Here is a 17561-nt window from a genome sequence, read left to right as displayed (position 1 = left end):
CCGCCGCCGTCCCTCCCTTCATTCCATACCCCATCATTCCATTCCATTCCATTTCGCTTCCAACGACGGAGGAAGGAATAATAACAAGAAAAAGAAAAACCAGAACGCCCCATTGCCTCTCAAATAATGGCGATCATCCCCGCCCACCTGCCCGCCCGTGCTGTTGCTGCACTGTGCTATAGGTAATCAAATCGCATGCCACAGTTCCAAACCCTAACTCTTTCGCTTTCTCTTCGTCTTCGTCTTCTTCTTCTTCTTCTTCTCTAACGATGCTTCAAAGACAACCAACCCAACTAACCGACCCAACCAACACAAGACAAGACATCCAAAAAGAAGCCTGGCGGCATCAGAAAAAGAAAAGAGGCCAGGTGCAACACAACAAGAAATCTACATGGCAAACATGCTCATCTGCCTCCTCAGGGGGCTAGCCGCGGTGCTGTTCTCCTCGCTAGCATAGCACGCCGAGTCGGTATCGATATCCCACGCCTCGTCCTCCTCGCTACCCTCGACCGAGCCGTCTGCACCACCACCGCCGCCAGCATCGAAGCCCTTCTGGGTGGCGGCGCGCACGTTCCAGCGGAGGGTCCTGGAGACGCTGTCGAACCACTCGGTGTCGGTGCGGACGACGGTGGGGAAGGGGTACTGCGAGGCGGTGATGGTGACGTGGTCGCCCTGCTTGAGCTCGATGCGGCCCTTGCCGTCGAAGGCGCAGTACGCGGTCGCGCGGCTGTTGCGCGGCACCGACACGCGCAGGAGCATCGTGTCGGAGAGGACCATGGGCCGGAACGAGAGCGTGTGCGGGCAGATGGGCGTGAGCAGGATGGCGGGGATGTCGGGGTGCACGAGCGAGCCGCCCGCGGAGAGGGAGTAGGCTGTGGAACCTGCGGGGGGAAGGGTTAATACTGGATGGACATACAAGAGAAGGAGAGTGTGGATGGGAATGCTTACCAGTCGGTGTCGAGAAGATGCAGCCGTCCGCCTGGACCACGGTCAACAGCTCATCGTCGCCGTACAGCTCGAGGTTGGAGACATAGGGCGACGGCCCGCGGTCGATGACCAGCTCGTTCAGGACCTCGAATTGCTCGCCCTCCTCCATCTCCTGGCCCGCAGGGGTGTCGCGGTACACGGTACATGTGAAGCGCATCCGGAGATTCGCACGCATGCCATCCTCGCCCATCACACGGTTCAGGTGCTCCTTGTACCGTTCAAACTCGAAGCTCGTCATGAAACCAAGACTCCCCAGGCTGAAGGACAGAACGGGCGGCACGATGCGCTGGAAGAGCCAGGATGTGAAGAGAACGGTGCCGTCGCCGCCGAGGGTCAAAACCAGGTCGAAGTTCTCCGGTTGGGTCCAGCACAGGTCGGGGGTCCAGTACTTGAGCATTCCCTGGAAACGCGGGTCGAGATCCGTGATCCCCCTGGCGCCGAACCGTTTCGAGTGGCGCAGCTTGGCGTCCACGTAAACGTTGACACCGACGTCGGACCCGTAGCGTGGGGTTTGCAGCAGGAAGAGGGTCAATTCGCGGGTGAGCAGGACCAGCTGGTTGTCGCGCGCCTTGGTCACGATCATAACGTTCCTGACGGCGCGCTTGATGGGCTGACGCTGGAGCTGCCTGGCCACCTCGCGCACGACCTTGGCCGTCTGCACCAAGCGCGAGTGCGACATGTACTGGTCGTGCTTGATCTCCTCGAGGACCTTGTCGATGTCGACGGCGTCATCGAAGCGGTTGTGGTAGAAGCAGGGCGATTGGAGCGAAGGGAAAGCGGCAGTCGGGGTCTCGGCGGCAACGGAACGGGCATTTTGGGCTATGGCGAGGCCGTTGAGGGCGTCACAGAGCTGCTGCGAGGAGGCCGAACCAGGCCGATTGTCGGCGCCGTTCTGGGCGCCGTGTACGGAGAGCATGCCGGTCAACGATAGGGCTTGGGGCTTGTTGTTGCGTGCTACCGAGGCCAGTGCTTTCATGATTGTCTGTCTCGGGACAGACTCGATCGAGGGGGCGTTCTTGCGGTGGCCGCGGGGGGGAACGAAGCTGGCGGGAGCGGGAGCGGGAGTGGCGGGGACGGAGTGGCTGCTGGTGAGCTGCGACAGGTCGAGATCCAGCGGAGCCAGGGTGCCTATTGTTGGCAGAGTGGGCTGCGACTCGGCGACAAAATCATGATCCCGGATTCCTGTCGCTGTTGTCCCAGTTGCAACTGGGGTTGCGGCTGTGGCTGCGGTTGTGGCGGTGGGGGTTCTCGCTGTCGCAATGTCGGCGTCGGGATCGATGTCGGCGTTGGCGTTGGCGTTGGCGTTGGCGTTGGTGTTGGCCTCTGCAGGTGATGATGAAGGAGAACAACTCGCTTCACCGTTGTCCGGAGGCGACAGCTTCAGTGTGAGGGCTGCGCGGGATGATTGCGAGAAGGGACCGGAGTTGGCGGGTGACGGTTTCTTAACTCCCTCCACTTCCGGGTCGTAACGCTCCTGCCGCAGTGGGAGTGGGAGGTCAGCGGGGTGACCCAGCACAACTGGGTGGATTGAGAAACCGGACATGGTTCGAAATTGGTCGAATTGGTCGATTTGGGGGTGGTGGGGTGCTATTTTCGGGCCCGCTTCAGCGCAATCCTGGCAGCTGTTTGGGTTTAGTGGGTTTAGTGGGTTGAGTAAGGGCCCCTGGGCGTCACGTTTGGTCCCTTTCTGCAGTAGCGTCCTGCACCTGCTCTGTGCTGCACTGAATGATCGGATCTCGCGGAGGCCCAGAGTGGTAGGAAAATCCCCCGAAGCGACTTGCGCCGTGTGTTACCTTCCAAAGTCCTGCAAGGGAAAATGAAAGAAATGCACGAGCCGACCCGACACGCTGTTCCACCGACGTCACTCTATGCCAGCGTAGTCGATTCCGGGGCCCGAGGTGATTGGTCAGGCGTCAAAAGACCGGTTGGCGATAACTCTTGCCTTTGCCGCGCTGGCCGATGGGATGGAAATCCAGTCGAAGCGAGATCAACTACCTTGAGAAGCAGATTGTTAGCAACCCAGGCCCCTCGGTAGGTAAGCACTGTAGGGTAAGCACTATAAAGTAAGAATGGCCGGCTTGGCCTGTCAGGAATACGTAGAGACAAAGGAACAATGGGCAAGTGCGGCAATGTGCCGTCCATTACAGGGCCCGGCCCAGCCCATTCCGGGACCCTTCCTGGGCCAAGAGGAGATAGGTAGGTACGGAAACTTCGAGAACAGCGAGAGGACAGCCAGGAAAACGCGGTAAAGCTGAGTACTAACCTCGAAATCCGTCAATGTCGACCTGGGTCGGTAGCCGGATTCTCTCGCACTGTCGTACCGCTGCCCAATACAAACCGGAACTTGGTCTGCGGTCTCGGGGACGGGGCTCGGACTTGATACCGAACGGAGCGGGAAGTGACTTTTGTCTGACGGGGGGCGAGTGAAGTGGCGGGTTGGTGGGGTCAACTGGAAACAAGGCCGGCTGTTGGCAGTCTGGCCGGCTGTTTGGCTGCTGTGGCGTGGCGTTGGCCGTGTAAGTCCACCAGATGGAGGGGTATTGTTGGACGGGGTTGGCGTCGTCGGGACAGGACCCAAAGATTAGAGAATAATAAAAAAAAATAAAAGGTAAAGGAAGAAACCAAATCAAATCAGATTAGGTAATGTCAAAGAACTGCCAGAGCTCTGCTTCCAGACGAGCTCTCAGAGCCAAAAACGAAAAAGAGATGAGTGAAGGGACGGTGGGTTGGGTCACAAGACGAGACTGAGGAGCGGAAAGAACAATGGTTCGAGTTCAAGCGGTTTAATACCTCATCGCGACCGCTATGTTTCCCCTGTGATGGCAGGGGATGGTGAGCCAGGAGGTATGTACTCCGAAGTTTGTTGCAAGGGTGGTTGGGTAGCTTCGAGGGGTGTGATGCATCGCCAAAGTACATCCCTTATTCCACGGGTTGCGTCCCGTTCTGCGGTAGAGAGGCCGCTAGTTTGTATCCACTGCCGTCCCGATACGGCGGCTCAACGTGCCGCCTTATGCGTGGATGTCCATACTCGAGTCAGTAGTATGGCTTCTCGCGGTGGAGGTTGGGGCGCGTGCTGGGACGACAGGTCCCCAGCGATGTAACTCGAGGGTTTCCTTTTCGTCGTAAATCTTCTCATCCCCCGGCTCGCATCATTTTTCAACGTAATAGGGGCCAGCGGCAAACGTGTCCATCCTCTCACTGGATCAGCAGCAGGAACATGTCTGGGCGTTCGGGTATGCGAGTCTCAAAGTGTCTCCTCGAGGCCGGGGTCTGGGGGTTGAACCCGTCGATCCCACTGGCGGCTGTTCCCCCGACTCCTCGCCTCCTGACAGCACAGCGGGAAGCCCTGCAAATCTGCCGCTATCCGCAACGTTGGAGCTGGAGCTCGCGCGCAAGCAGCCGCATAAGGGCCCAGTTTCCCCACCGCGATCCTACGTTGGTCAAAACGTTTGGAACCCTGAACAGCGAATTCCATCGACTGCTGCTCGGCCGTGTTGATGTTCTTTGAAGCATTTGTTAGCCCCAAGAGATGATGCGCTTCCTCCACATCTTGGCGTAAATCAAGCAGGGGCTCCAACGACTCCTCGAAGCGACCGTCTACTGGACCCCGCGGCCTCGAGGAACTCGAAGCATGTTTACTGAGAGGAAGGCTGGAAGGAGAACGAAGCGGCGATTCATGCCAATAGGTTTGTAGCGACGGTCTCCACACCGCTCGCCTCATGGCTGCATTGGCATTGCTCTGGAACACCCCCACATCCCGACAACAACACGAAGAAACCATCAGCAAGCGCCCGGTTTCGAGGACCCATGGTGGAAGTCGTGCAGAAGCAACCTCAGCCGCCTAGACCTCCTGTTAGGTTGCCTTGAAAGAGGCAAGGTCACAGCGCCAGGATACGGTGTAGGGGGCAAAGATGAGATGAAACAAGGCCTCAGCCCGCCGATGGGGCAATCCTAAACATGGCCATGCAAATGGGCCCACACGTTTGAGACGAGTAACACTTCCATCAACGCCATCAAAACACGGAATTCCGAAGCAGAAGGACGAGGTGCCGCAAAAGCCTCGCCAAGTGGCATTGATGGTTTGTTTGGGTGATTGCACCAACTGCCCGATGCCGTCCATGGCTTACTGCCGATAGCCGATGTATAGTCGCTTCGCCGTGCAACAATTCGGGCCGGCGTTGTGTCCCCATGCTTCATCAGCCTAGTTCCTTTGCTCTGACAAAAGGTGTGAGGGTTGTCGTGCGTGTTTTGGAAATTCCACACCCGCGATGTGAATGGCTATCGTCCTTGAACGGTTTCCGCCTCTCCCTCCATGAGTTCATACAACGCGCCCGCACGCACCGAATTTGAACATGGAGCTCGGGTCGGCATCTGCTTCTTTGGATCGAGTGCGACTGGCTCTCACAGCGGCTGTTGACTCATTTCCAATGAAGATCCGCGGCAACCTTCGACTCCATTGTCGACCGAAGAAACTGCCGCATGTCCGTGGCGCTGGGTTCCTCGTCATCGAGTACCATCGCCGTCCCTTCCTTTACCGATGTAGAGCGGCAGCAAATTCCCTTGGCGGTTTCGTAAACATCGTCCCACTCCCCGACTGTGAAGTCTCCCTCGCTCTCGGCCAGGAGCAGGCCATTGTGAGACGTGAAAGCCAACACGTGGACTGAGCTCGCCGTTTCGACCTCTCGCTGCGAAGGATCCACTACCGTCTTCTTGGCCCCATCTTGATGCACAACCGCAACAGCAGTGGCGGTTGCTGTGGCCCTCATCGGCACGCCGGCTGAGAGAAGCGCCAAGATGGCCGTTTGCACCAATGCCGGCATAATAGCAAAGTTCTATCGCAGCGATCAGTAAATAGGCTCCATCTGTCTTCAGGGGCCTTCTCTCACCAGGCTCGCCTGGACAAGTTTCGTGTTCACATAGTCGTTCTCTGGCGAGTCTTCTATCTGTAGCACAACCTGAATGAGGGAGCGGGGGAAGTTCTTGACGAGGATGAGCTGTGCGAGTGAAGACTGGAGAAGTGATTCAAGGTGTCGCTCCCGGGTCCCTATATAGCAAGGTCAAATCAACGGTGAGAAGCCCCTCCTTAATTTTTTTTTCGGAGCAGCGCGGGAGCTCTTACCTCCAACCCCTGCCGCTGGTCGTACGATAACTTCGACGTGTGCCTCGTATGCATGCTCATCCCTCCGTTGGGCTTCAATCGGCCCATTAACCGACGCCGTCAGGGTGTAGCCGGCGTGAGAGTATTTCGCAGATCCGTCTGACCGCGGAAGAACCCCAAGCGCGGCTTTTGGTGCTGATGTTGCTGTCATGATGAGATTTGCTTTGCAAGTTGTGATGGATTTGCGGCTCCAAGGTTGGAGTTGCTAAAATTCAATGAGCAGGCATGGATCCCACCACTGGATGCAGTTTGCTGGGCTGACCTGCAGCAGCGATCGGCCCCGCATTCTAGCGTCTCCAGACAGCTTACGGAGGTTACAGGCAAAAGTTTTCAAAGTGGGTCAGGTACTGGCAAGGGTTATGGGCAGGGGCCAAGCAAAGCCCTCGAAGTACCTCCTGTTGCCAGAGCGCGTCGCGCGCAGCAGTCAATTCAAACATCACCAGCTTCGCGATGTCTTCAGAGCTCCCCTCTACGCCGCCGAGCCATCATTCTAAGAGCGCCCATCTCTCTCGCGATGAGCGGCTTCAAGTTCAGACTCTCCGCAAAATGTGGTTTTACATACGAGCAAATCGTCGCGCAACTCGGCTTTACCTACAACCAGGTCGGACATGCCTGCCGCGCCCCAAACATCACGCCAAAGAAACGCTCTGGTCGGCCCGGCCTTCTCAATCCAGAACAGATTGAAGATTTGATTGCGTTCATCACTTCCTCGAAAGCTACTCGCCGAATGCCCTACTCCAAAATCCCTGCTGCTCTAGGCTGGGACTGTTCAGAGTATGCGATCCGCTACGCCCTCCGTCAAGCCGGCTTTAAACGTTACGCGCGTGGGAAGCAATCCCCGAGGAAATCCTTAGAGAGCGTGTAGATACAATGCCTATACGGCAGCAGGCAGTTATTGATGCCAACGGAATGCATATTCCTTTCTGAATTGACTGCTGCGCGCGATGCGCTCTGGTAACAGGAGCTTGAGAGGAGGTACTTCGAGGGCTTTGCTTGGCCCCTGCCCATAACCCTTGCCAGTACCTGACCCACTTTGAAAACTTTTGCCTGTAACCTCCGTAACAAAGCTCCCATTTGCAGGGGTATCTGAGCAGCCAAGGAACCATCAGTCGACTTCAACTTGCCACTTTCAACTTCGCACCTGCAACTGGCACTAATATCCAAACGTCAGGGTCAAAGATCGAACGATTAATCTCGGCTATCAGGAGATTGCAAACTCACAAAACATGACATCAACATTACCATCAACATTGCCCAAGGTGCCGGGGGAGGGAACTAACTCCTCCGGCCCAGCTCAACCCCCGCGTTTGCTAAGCGGGGGAGCTATTCCCAACCTCAAGGATCGTATCCCGAAATTGGAACCCCGGCGGAGGAAGGCCGAGCCGGCGAACCCGATGCCCGTTCCGGAGACACCACCAGCACCGCCCCGTCCAGACCCGGCAGCCCTTAACTTCACCATCCCCACCAGGCGAATCCTCTCCCCACAAGATCACCAGCTCTTCCTATCCTCCCCAACCTACAACCTCATCCTCTCCTTCATCTTTGGCCTCTCCGAGTCCGTCGTCGACAGGCCCATCTCCTCCGTCAGAGACACCGACCTCTCCCCCACCGTCCAAACCATCCTCACCATCCTAGACGAAACCGACGCCCTCTGCCAGGAATCCCCCCCAGACGACCAAGGCGGCTCCCGCTTCGGCAACAAGACCTTCCGCGTCTTCCTCGACAAGGTCAAGCAGCGCTCCCCAACCTGGCATGCCACCCTCCTCAGCCAGCAGCCCGAGTCCAACGCCATCCCCAACTCCACCGCCGCCGCCGCCGAGCTCTCCACTTACCTCTGTCAATCCTTCGGCAACCGCAGCCGCATCGACTACGGCTCCGGCCACGAGCTCAACTTCGTCATGTGGCTACTCTGCCTGTACCAACTCTCGCTCCTCCAGCCCCCCGACCTTCCCGCACTCGCCCTACGCGTCTTCACCCGCTACCTCACCGTGATGCGGCGCATCCAAAGCACCTACTACCTCGAGCCGGCCGGCTCGCACGGCGTGTGGGGGCTCGACGACTACCAGTTCCTGCCCTTCCTGCTCGGCGCCAGCCAGCTCACGCACCACCCCGTGGTCACCCCCCGGGCGATCCACCAGGAGCTGATGCTGGAGGAGTACGGCGCCGACTACATGTACCTGGGCCAGGTGGCGTTCGTCAACAGCACCAAGACGGTGCGCGGGCTGAGGTGGCACAGCCCCATGCTGGATGACATTAGCAGCGCGCGCGGGGGTTGGGCCAAGATTGAGGGCGGGATGCGCCGCATGTTTGTGAATGAGGTGCTGGGCAAGCTGCCGGTGATGCAGCATTTCTTGTTTGGGAGTCTGATTCCCGCTGCGGAGGGGATGAGTGAGCCGCCGGAAGGGGGGGCTGCTAGCAATGGTAATGGGGAGGGAGGGGACGATGATGAGGAGGAGGGTGGTGAGGTGGAGGTGTTTGATGATAAGGAGGGGGTGCGGCATGTGCATCAGCCGAAGGGCTGGGGGGATTGTTGTGGGATCAAGGTGCCGAGTAGTCTCGCGGCGGCGGCCGAGATGAAGAAGAGGGGGGCTGGGGAACAGTTGAGGAGGATACCGTTTGACTGAGGGGGGAGGGTCGTGAACGGGTTTATTAGTTGATTTGTTTAGCCAACTAAGATAGATTTGGTCACACAAAAAGCATTTACAAGACTCGAACCTCACAACTTGCCTTACCCTCCATATTACCAAGTCAAATACAGTTAGTTGGACGCAACTTCGACGAGATTAGTGCAATAAGATTTCCTTATTGCCGCTCAATTACCTAAGTAAGGTACCTAGTTAAGATGGCCCCAAAGCGCACGCGAACCTTCCCCGGACCAGAAGCTCCCAGCTGCCTAGAATACAATCCCGTACTGCGGCGACCGCCATGTCGCCCTGATGAATGCCGATGGAGAAGGGTATCAGAACAACGGATTCTCCGCTAAACGCCTGCCAATGGTGACAACCCTTTGTCATGATGCCGAATAAGAAAGCCGAAACAAAAACAAAAAAACCAAGACAAATCTGAGGTGCCATTGCACCTCTCCCCGCCCAGCCGATGGAGCCACTATATGGGCATATCTTCCCACGCTCTTGGCTCTTCCGGGTCGTTGAGAATCAAAAGCCGCTTCTGCGGCGCTCGGTCTGCCCAATCACTGATGAGGTGCAGACACCGAGGACCTCAATCCTCCCATATGGTCTCCAGGTCCAGATCCTGCCGCCTTTCGGCGCCACACACACTCCATCGCTTTCTCTTGTCGCGCGAACCGAAACCGCTCAATGTCCGGCCGCGAGTGGGCACATCCAAACTGCCCCTCCCCTTGGTTTCTCCGCCCTCGGCGGCGTCCGCAGCGGCCTTGAGCTGGGCGATCCTCTCCGACTCCAGAGCCGCTTCTTCGGCATCCGGGGAATCCGGGATGGTCTCGAGACTGGAAATGCTGGGGCTCCTAGATCTGGCGGACGTGGGGGTCGAGGGCACAGAGGAGGACGGGTAGTATCCGTAACTGCTAGTGAAAGTATCGTAGGGTCGGTACGATGGGGAGGTGGCAATTGAGGAAGGTGTCGTCGGGGTTCCGCCGGTCAGTAAAGCCGGGCTGGGAGTGAGAAACCTGATACAGCGGGGAAGATGGTCTCCGCAGTTTTGGTACCGATGCGATGGGGGTGATCCCCAATGCTTGATTGGGCGAGCTGCTCCCTTCTGATATCTTTCGCTCAGGGTCGAGAACGGATATGCGAGTCGGCGAGGAAGGAAAGCCTTCGTCGACCGGCTTTCGGGGGAGGCGGACCCGGCTGGGTGACCCCGACGGGCTCTGTGGGCGGATATGGGGAGAGAATAGAAGGTGGCCTGTGGCGTTTGTGCCGGGCATAGACTGGGTGCGCCCCATGGGAGGAGCCAGGCTTGCTGCCGACCGTGATCTGACGTGGTTGCTAGACAACGGCGAAGACGCTCGGGGTCGATGGGGAAGAGCCGGTGGCATCCAGGACGGGGAAATGGGGGAGGACGGCGACGGATCAGTCGATCGGCGGATGGTAGGAGGTTTTCGGAGGGAGTCAAACTCGGGAGCGAGTGATGTGGTCGCCGGAAGTCTCAGGCTCGGAAGAGGGGAAGGTCGAAACTCCTCCATCCTCTCCGTTTCGGGAACTGGCTCCATGTTGACCGAGGTATGAGGTGCGCTCGGGGAACTGGGCCTGTCACGAGGGGGGAGTGTGCATAGGAGTCGGCGGCGGTTCGATTTGACGTATTGGCAACTGCGGAAGTAGTTGTTGAAGAACGAGACTGGTCGAATAACGGTCGCAAACGAGTTCCGTTTGCGGCTCGGACTTGTTTGTAATTCGAGTCAATGTGTCAATGTCGCTCGCTGTCTGGTAACTATGGCCGGAACCGTGTTAGGCGCGGCTGGGTGAAAGCCCACGTGTTAGGATCATAGAATCCTCGCCGGTCGCTTCTCAAGTCGGTTCCGAGGTCATGGCCGGCGGAAGGGTTGAGAAAACTACTTGTAATTAAGTTTCTGTGGGAAAGTTGGAAGACGGTGAGTCGCCCGAGGCCCTTGATGTGCAGGCAGGCGCTCCTGCCGGATGATCAGAGAAGGGGAACTCACCACGGTTGGCTGGCTTGCAAGGCTCGTTCCGGAATGCAGGGTCGAGGCGGGGTCTTTATCCGGCAATAGGCGCCAATCGCCTAGTGAGAAGCCCGCAAAGACGGGGGAGCTGTGGGGAGCAAAGGCGCTGATTGGGGACGCTAATCACGCGCCGCCGTGTTTTGCATGCCGAATTGTTAGTTTGGACAGGAACGAATCCAATCGCCGACAGTGGCTCAGAAGAGCTGAGCTCCCGTCTGTGTGAGTTTGGCTTTCCTTGCAACCAAGAATGTTGAATCGGAGTCGGAGTGTTTCGGCGCATTCACAGTGACAACCGGGCAGCTCTCAACAAACTACCTATGTACCAAGTACAAGGGGCCCAAGTCGGACAACTCCCATAAATACCGGCCATAGGGAGAAATGCCGGTTCCCGTCCCTAGTTAAATGCCTCTCTTCTCGGGAGCCCGGGTGCTCGGATCACGATCGTCCGCCGCCCGAGCGGCCGACCCAGGAGAAACACCCCCTTCGCCACACCACGCCATGTCGTTGCCGATCCAACGGAGCTAGGAGTATTGAAGATACGACAACTAATTCGTAACTAGCTCAACAATCCATCGGATATGTTCACGACTCGACGACTCGGTCCTTGTTTCACTCGAAACTTTGGCCGCATGCAAGCGCCAAGGTCTGGTCTAGCTCGCATGTGGATGCGCAATTACGAACGACTCAAGCAAAGGTTTCAAAACGACCTCGACATCCGGCGGCTTTGTCGGCGGGCGGATGGGACGCGGTTCCAGAATGCCCGGGGAGTACCCTGTTGACACTTTCTAGTACCTAACCAAGACAACTCGGCATCCTGCTGTGTGTCAAGTGCCTTAATTGGTCAAGTCGTTTAGTGCCCTGAGAACCCGTCATGCGACCCTGTCTCTATCGACAAGGAGTAAAGATCTTGATCGCAACAGAGAGGGGACATGGTTCAGGTCGGTAGGTGTTATTATGCGCTTCCTGCAACTCGCCCAGGTACCCAGGCTGTTGTAGAAACGATGCATTCTCCGTCACCAGACAGCCGAACAGGACAGAGCACCCGGCCCGGATCTCCGCAATCCCGGAGCGCCCGGTCCTGATCTCCACCGGAGGTCTTTCGGCTTTCGCCCGAAGCTTGATTGGCACTCGGCCCCGGTCGCAAGCGGAAGGAAAACGGGGGACAAAGTCTGTCGATGCGTTGGTTGGTGAGGCCGAGTGGATAGAGTAACTGGTAGCACTCAGTAAACTCCATGAAATAGCCTAGCAGTCTGGGTATGCAATGCCGCTCCTATATCTTTAACGGTATAGGATAAAGTAGTCGCGATACCTTCTTAATGCCTGCAGCTATAAGCATATCACCACTCCAGTGCTATAGAAAATATCATTTTTAAAGTGTGAGATGTAGTTAGCATAGAAGTACTGTGACGAACCTACTCCAGGACCCTGTCCTGTTAGGGTTCAGCTTCGGTTGAAGGTAATCTCTCAAGGGTGCTTAGGTTCGGTGCAGCCAAAGAGTGCACAACAAAGACTTGTCTCAACAGTAGGCTCTCGAGCTTGTAGCGAACTGTAGTTGTGATTGCTAACTGGAGAACTCCCAGAGCTCTCCAGAACGAGTGACTATATACCTAGCTAATTCCAGGGTGCTCAGTGTGCTCAGTCTGCCCTTGGCAACTGAGCTCACTGATCACTATCGAGCTATTGTTATCCTGATTGGTGATCTTTACCTGGTGCTCAGTGTGCTCAGTCTCGGCTTGGCGACTGAGCTCACTGATCACCTCGATCACCTTCCTGGCTCCCTGATTGGTCCTTTTAATGATTGCCTCGGGGCGTCCCGCGACCCGAGGTCCCTCCTGTTGGCATATTCGTGACAACCTATTTTAATGAGAGATACTTGGATGGATGGATGGAATTTATTTCGCCCGGAGGCACTGGGCCTATAGGGCCTTAGCACGCCAACTACATCCGGATCAAATCGTTTTGCCTTTAACTCGTTGAGAGATACTTTTCGGACTATGTGACCGCCCCCCCGGACTATGCACGTGACTCTCCACATACATAACCCCAACCCTGGCGCGCGTGCCCCTCTCCTTTTCGCACTCATCCATCAACTCAATTGAATTCAATCAACAACGCAGTCAAATCTATCAACCTGGGAGCGGCTGAATCGCTAAAAAAACGCAATAAAAATTTAGATCTAGAATATTGCGAAAGTGGTGGAGGTAGTTCAGGGAGGTCGTCGTCTTCGTAACCAGGTACGTGTAAGTCAGCCATGGCTGACAAGGCTAGAAGGTTGTAAGTGCGCCAGGGTTAGGGTGAGGTAGCTTACAAGATGCCAGCGACTGCAGATTTTATCGCGTTTTCGAAGGAATTCAGCGATTACTACGTTGTTGGGAATCGAGCGCTTGTTGCGTTTCTGAAGAAATTGAGCGTTGTTGATTGAATTCAATTGAGTTGATGGATGAGTGCAAAAAGGAGAGGCGCGCGCGCGCCAGGGTTGGGGTTGTGTGTGGGGAGGTGGGGTCACGTGCATAGTCCGGGGGGGGCGGTCACATAGTCCGAAAAGTATCTTCCATTTTAATTTTAACTACTCTAACTATAATGTTTATTCTTCTAAAAAAATGATATAACTAGTTATGTGATTTTCATTTACTGATCCATTTTTTGAACTAAAAGTAAGCCATTATAAGAGCACAACGGGCCGTATCAGGCCGTATCAGGCTGTATCGGGCCGGCGAACGACGACCTACAGTGCCGATTATGTCAAAGATACGGTATTACTCATACGGCCAAGCTGGTTGTACCAGGCTGATTGTATGATGGAGGCTGATTGTGAGCGATGGATTTGCCACCATCCGCCCATAAACCATGGCGCACCGCCCACCCCAGCTGCCTTTCCTTTCTCATCACACTCGCTTTCAACCTCTCAGTCAAGTGATATTTTTTCCTTGACTGTATATTTCCTTATCCTTCCGAAGTCGCTGTATTTCAAAAAGCGCACACCACCATGACGACGAGGACTTTCACCGTCGTGGAGCCTTCGGAACCGGGGCCGTCTCAGAGACGTCCTCAACGAGGAAGGAGAGCGCGGAAGGGCCAGTCCAGCAGACCAAGAGGACTGGCTTCTTCCGGTGAGGGTAGCGAACCGGGGCCAGCGCAGCCAGCGTCGGTTATCGTCGCCACTCCCGCCGTCGCCGTCGCCCCCGCCCCCGAAGCCAGTAACCAGCCGGGACGGGGGCGGCGGGCGCAAGGCGGGAGCCGTGGCGGTAACCGACGGGGTGGCAGTCGGCGCGGCACTGGTCAGCGCTCGGTGGTGGTGTCGCACCGAGGTGGCCGAAGACCTCCCTCGCCTCATCGCCAGGGAGGGAACAATACTCCCAGGCCCAGCCTCAGAGCCACCGCCGCCGAGTTTGTTCCGGGCCAGCCCACCCAATCCTTAGGGTTCGTCAATACCCAGCCATCCCCCCAGCAACGTTATACTGACAGAGATCAATAGTGCTGAGCCCTCCGAATCAGGTCCGGGGACAATGCCCGTGATTCTAGAGTTCGTGGCAAAGTCCACGGCACCGGATCTGATGACTCGGATCCATGAGGATATTGATCGCTGCCAGTACGAGTGTATCGTCTGCACTGGCGAAGTGCTGCGGACCACCGAAATGTGGTCCTGCTCGATATGCTGGACATCGATCCACCTCTTCTGTGCGCAGCAATGGTATACAAGCCAGCTGCAGCTCCGCGAGGACTTCCCTGGGGGTTACCGTGGCGCCGACGATGACTGGCGGTGTCCGGGTTGCAACTCGGGGCTTGTCGGCAAACCCGAGGTCCACCATTGCTGGTGTCGCAAGGAGACGGACCCCCAGCCCATCCCCGGGCTCCCCCCCCACACCTGCGGGCAGACTTGCTCGAAGCCGAGGGCAACCTGCCCGCATCCGTGCTCATTGATGTGCCACGCAGGACCTTGTCCGCCGTGCACACTGATGGGCCCAACTCAGTCGTGTTTCTGCGGGAAACACACCTCCACCAAGAAATGCAGGGAAACCGACTACGGAAAGGGTTGGAGTTGCCAAGAGATCTGTGGTGACCTGTTTCCCTGCGGAGAGCATAGTTGCCCGCAAATCTGCCATCCTGGGCTGTGCGGCTCTTGCGACATCCCCACGCTGTCCGTATGTTATTGCGGAAGGGAACAACGAGAGATACCTTGCAGTCAGCGCGGTGACATCCTGGAGTCGTTCAACCATGGGCAGGCCAAGCTCCCATCCGGCATCGAACAGACCCCAGACCAGTGGTTCGAGGGATCTTTCCGCTGCACCAATATCTGCGGCCGGCCATTCGACTGTGGACACCATCTATGTTCAAAGCCGTGCCATTCCCAGGATGAAGCGGCCGCCCACTGCCCGCTATCGCCAGACGTCGTCACCCACTGCTCATGCGGGAAAACTCCACTCGCTTCCATGTCCGTGGAACCAAGACAATCGTGTCAGGATCCGATCCCGCACTGCAACAAGCCCTGCAATAAGGCTCAGACTTGTGGCCATCTGTGCCTAAGCGAATGCCACACCGGCCCTTGCGCACCTTGCACCCGGATTGCCGATATACCGTGCCGATGCGGTAGGGTAACGACCAAGTCCTTGTGTCATCAAGGCAACATCTCTCATCCTCATTGCTTCCGCATTTGCAAAGCCCACCTCAACTGCGGGCGGCACGAGTGTGGAGAGCACTGCTGCCCTGGCGAGAAGGCGGCAGCCGAGAGGCGGAAGCACAAGCGGACTGCCAACGAGAACTATGAACCTGAGCACATCTGCTTCCAGGTATGTGGCCGCCAGCTCAAGTGCGGTAAGCACACCTGTCGACAGCTCTGCCACAGAGGGCCATGCCCTTCGTGCCCAGAGGCCATATTCGACGACATCAGCTGTGCCTGCGGACGAACCATTCTCCAGCCGCCACAGCCCTGTGGGATGCCGCCACCGGAGTGCCGCTTCGCTTGCACGAGAGCCTCCCCATGCGGCCATCCATCTGGTCCCCACCTGTGCCACACCGACGAGACGCCCTGCCCGAAGTGCCCGTATCTTGTGTCGAAGCCCTGCGTTTGCGGCAAGAAGGCGCTGAGGAACCAGCCCTGCTGGTTTGACGAAGGAAGATGCGGTCTTCCATGTGGGAAGAAGCTCAAGTGTGGAGCGCACGAATGCAGAAAGCCATGCCACAAACCTGGAGAGTGCGAAGATGCTGACATTTCAGGCTCACACTGCCCTCAACCCTGTGGCAAGGTACGAAAATCCTGCGAGCATACGTGCGTCGACCAATGCCACGCGCCCTACGCCTGTAAAGAGGACAAACCGTGCCAGTCCAAGACATTCGTTACCTGCCCTTGCCAACACCGCAAGCAGGAGGTCCGATGCCAGGCTACGAAGCTCACCCCGTCGCCTGCCGGAAAATCGACCCTTACCTGCGACGACGAATGTCGACGGCTCCAGCGAAACCGGAAGCTCGCCGAAGCTCTGGACATCGACCCCAGCACGCACGCCGATGAGCACATCCCGTACTCCGACACTTCTCTCAAACTCTTCCGAGAGAATGTCAGCTGGGCTCAGACGCAGGAGCGCCAACTTCGCATGTTCGCTGCTGCCCCCGAGGAAAAGCGCATCAGGTTCAAGCCGATGCCACCTCACCAGCGTGCGTTCCTCCACGCCCTCGCCGAAGACTTTGGCCTTGACTCGGAGAGCCAGGACCCCGGACCGCATCGCCACGTCTGCGTCTTCAAGACGCCGCGGTTCGTGTCCGCCCCCAAGAAGACCTTGGGGCAGTGCCTCCAAGTGGCCGACAAGGCGGCTAAACTCCGCACCGGAGTTTCCGCCATCGCTCCCAAGTCCTCCCCCCGCCGCCAAGGATCCCCCTTCAACGCGCTCATGTTGGGGGGGTGGCCGCTTCGGCCTTACCAGCGACGAGCTGGACGCGGCCCTCGCCCCAGAGCTGGGCCACCGCCTCCCGTGGCGGGCCCGGCTCTGGCCTTCACCACCCGTTTCCTCCCCTCGGGAGGAAATCCTCATCGTCGCCGCCCCCGGCCCCGCCGCCATCACGGCCGACCCGCAGGCGGTCGAGACGGCCCTCTCCGGCCTCAAGCCCGCCGTTGCACGCATCGTCGCGCGGGAGAGGCTCGCCGCCTCTGTCGTGCTGTGCCACGTCGACGCCGCGACGGGAGAGGTTGTCCGCCGGGAGGGTGCTGTGGCTGCGGATGCTGGTGAGGGGTGGAGTGCGGTGGCCGGCCGCGGGTCAGCGCGTGGGGGGAACAATAGGGGGGCTTCGGTGAGTGGAGGGCTTGCGCGGGGTGCGGGCGAGCAGAAGAGGGCTGGGGGGGTGTTTGTGGCGTTGAGGAGACTAGAGATGAGGAAGCGGGAGGCGGCGGGTGGTGCTGGGCAAGGGGTGGAGGAGGATTGGCTGGCGGCGCTTGAGAGAGAGGAAGAAGAGGCGGAAGAGAAGGAGGAGGGGGTGGAGGAAGCGGAGGGAGAGGAGTGAGAGGAGGAATGAGCCAGTGGATGGGAGACTTGTGGATGAGTGTTTAGGCGAGCATTATGATTTAGTAGCGCGGGAGTTCCGGATCTCGGCATATACCCTATACACTCTTAGCATCAATATACGCTGCTTGGCATCAATAAATATAATGCAATGTTTGATATAAAGTAATGGGACGGTCTAACATCCCAATCCGCAACTCCGTTTACCCCTCCCCTTGGATCATCACACCATCTTTGGGCTTACAGCCGGCTAGCGTCGGATTGCATTATT

At 57.5% G+C, this 17561-nt stretch overlaps 5 protein-coding genes across 5 annotated transcripts; 2 read left to right on the top strand and 3 right to left on the bottom strand.

The window, feature by feature from the left end:
- Positions 1–387: 387 nt before the first annotated feature.
- Positions 388–2530, bottom strand: CHGG_01852 (uncharacterized protein; the record flags this gene model as incomplete). Its single annotated transcript, XM_001221072.1, has 2 exons — positions 388–881; positions 949–2530. The coding sequence occupies 2 exons, from the start codon at positions 2528–2530 to the stop codon at positions 388–390; spliced, it is 2076 nt and encodes a 691-aa protein (XP_001221073.1).
- Positions 2531–5405: 2875 nt separating this feature from the next.
- CHGG_01851 (uncharacterized protein) lies at positions 5406–6296 on the bottom strand (the record flags this gene model as incomplete). The annotated part of the gene is made up of 3 exons (XM_001221071.1): positions 5406–5819; positions 5874–6031; positions 6107–6296. The coding sequence occupies 3 exons, from the start codon at positions 6294–6296 to the stop codon at positions 5406–5408; spliced, it is 762 nt and encodes a 253-aa protein (XP_001221072.1).
- Positions 6297–7371: 1075 nt separating this feature from the next.
- Positions 7372–8769, top strand: CHGG_01850 (uncharacterized protein; the record flags this gene model as incomplete). The annotated part of the gene is made up of 1 exon (XM_001221070.1): positions 7372–8769. The coding sequence occupies one exon, from the start codon at positions 7372–7374 to the stop codon at positions 8767–8769; it is 1398 nt and encodes a 465-aa protein (XP_001221071.1).
- Positions 8770–9364: 595 nt separating this feature from the next.
- CHGG_01849 (uncharacterized protein) lies at positions 9365–10334 on the bottom strand (the record flags this gene model as incomplete). Its single annotated transcript, XM_001221069.1, has 2 exons — positions 9365–9689; positions 9799–10334. 2 exons carry the CDS (start codon positions 10332–10334, stop codon positions 9365–9367), a joined length of 861 nt encoding a protein of 286 aa, XP_001221070.1.
- Positions 10335–13788: 3454 nt separating this feature from the next.
- Positions 13789–17291, top strand: CHGG_01848 (uncharacterized protein; the record flags this gene model as incomplete). The annotated part of the gene is made up of 5 exons (XM_001221068.1): positions 13789–14222; positions 14278–15589; positions 15719–16695; positions 16749–17081; positions 17153–17291. 5 exons carry the CDS (start codon positions 13789–13791, stop codon positions 17289–17291), a joined length of 3195 nt encoding a protein of 1064 aa, XP_001221069.1.
- Between the last annotated feature and the right edge of the window lie 270 nt (positions 17292–17561).

Source organism: Chaetomium globosum, genomic scaffold, assembly GCF_000143365.1.
Source record: "Chaetomium globosum CBS 148.51 scaffold_1 genomic scaffold, whole genome shotgun sequence".
NCBI classification, from domain to species: domain Eukaryota; kingdom Fungi; phylum Ascomycota; class Sordariomycetes; order Sordariales; family Chaetomiaceae; genus Chaetomium; species Chaetomium globosum.
The sequence above is the reverse complement of the archived record's forward strand: the minus strand, read 5'-3'. Positions and strand labels throughout refer to the sequence as shown.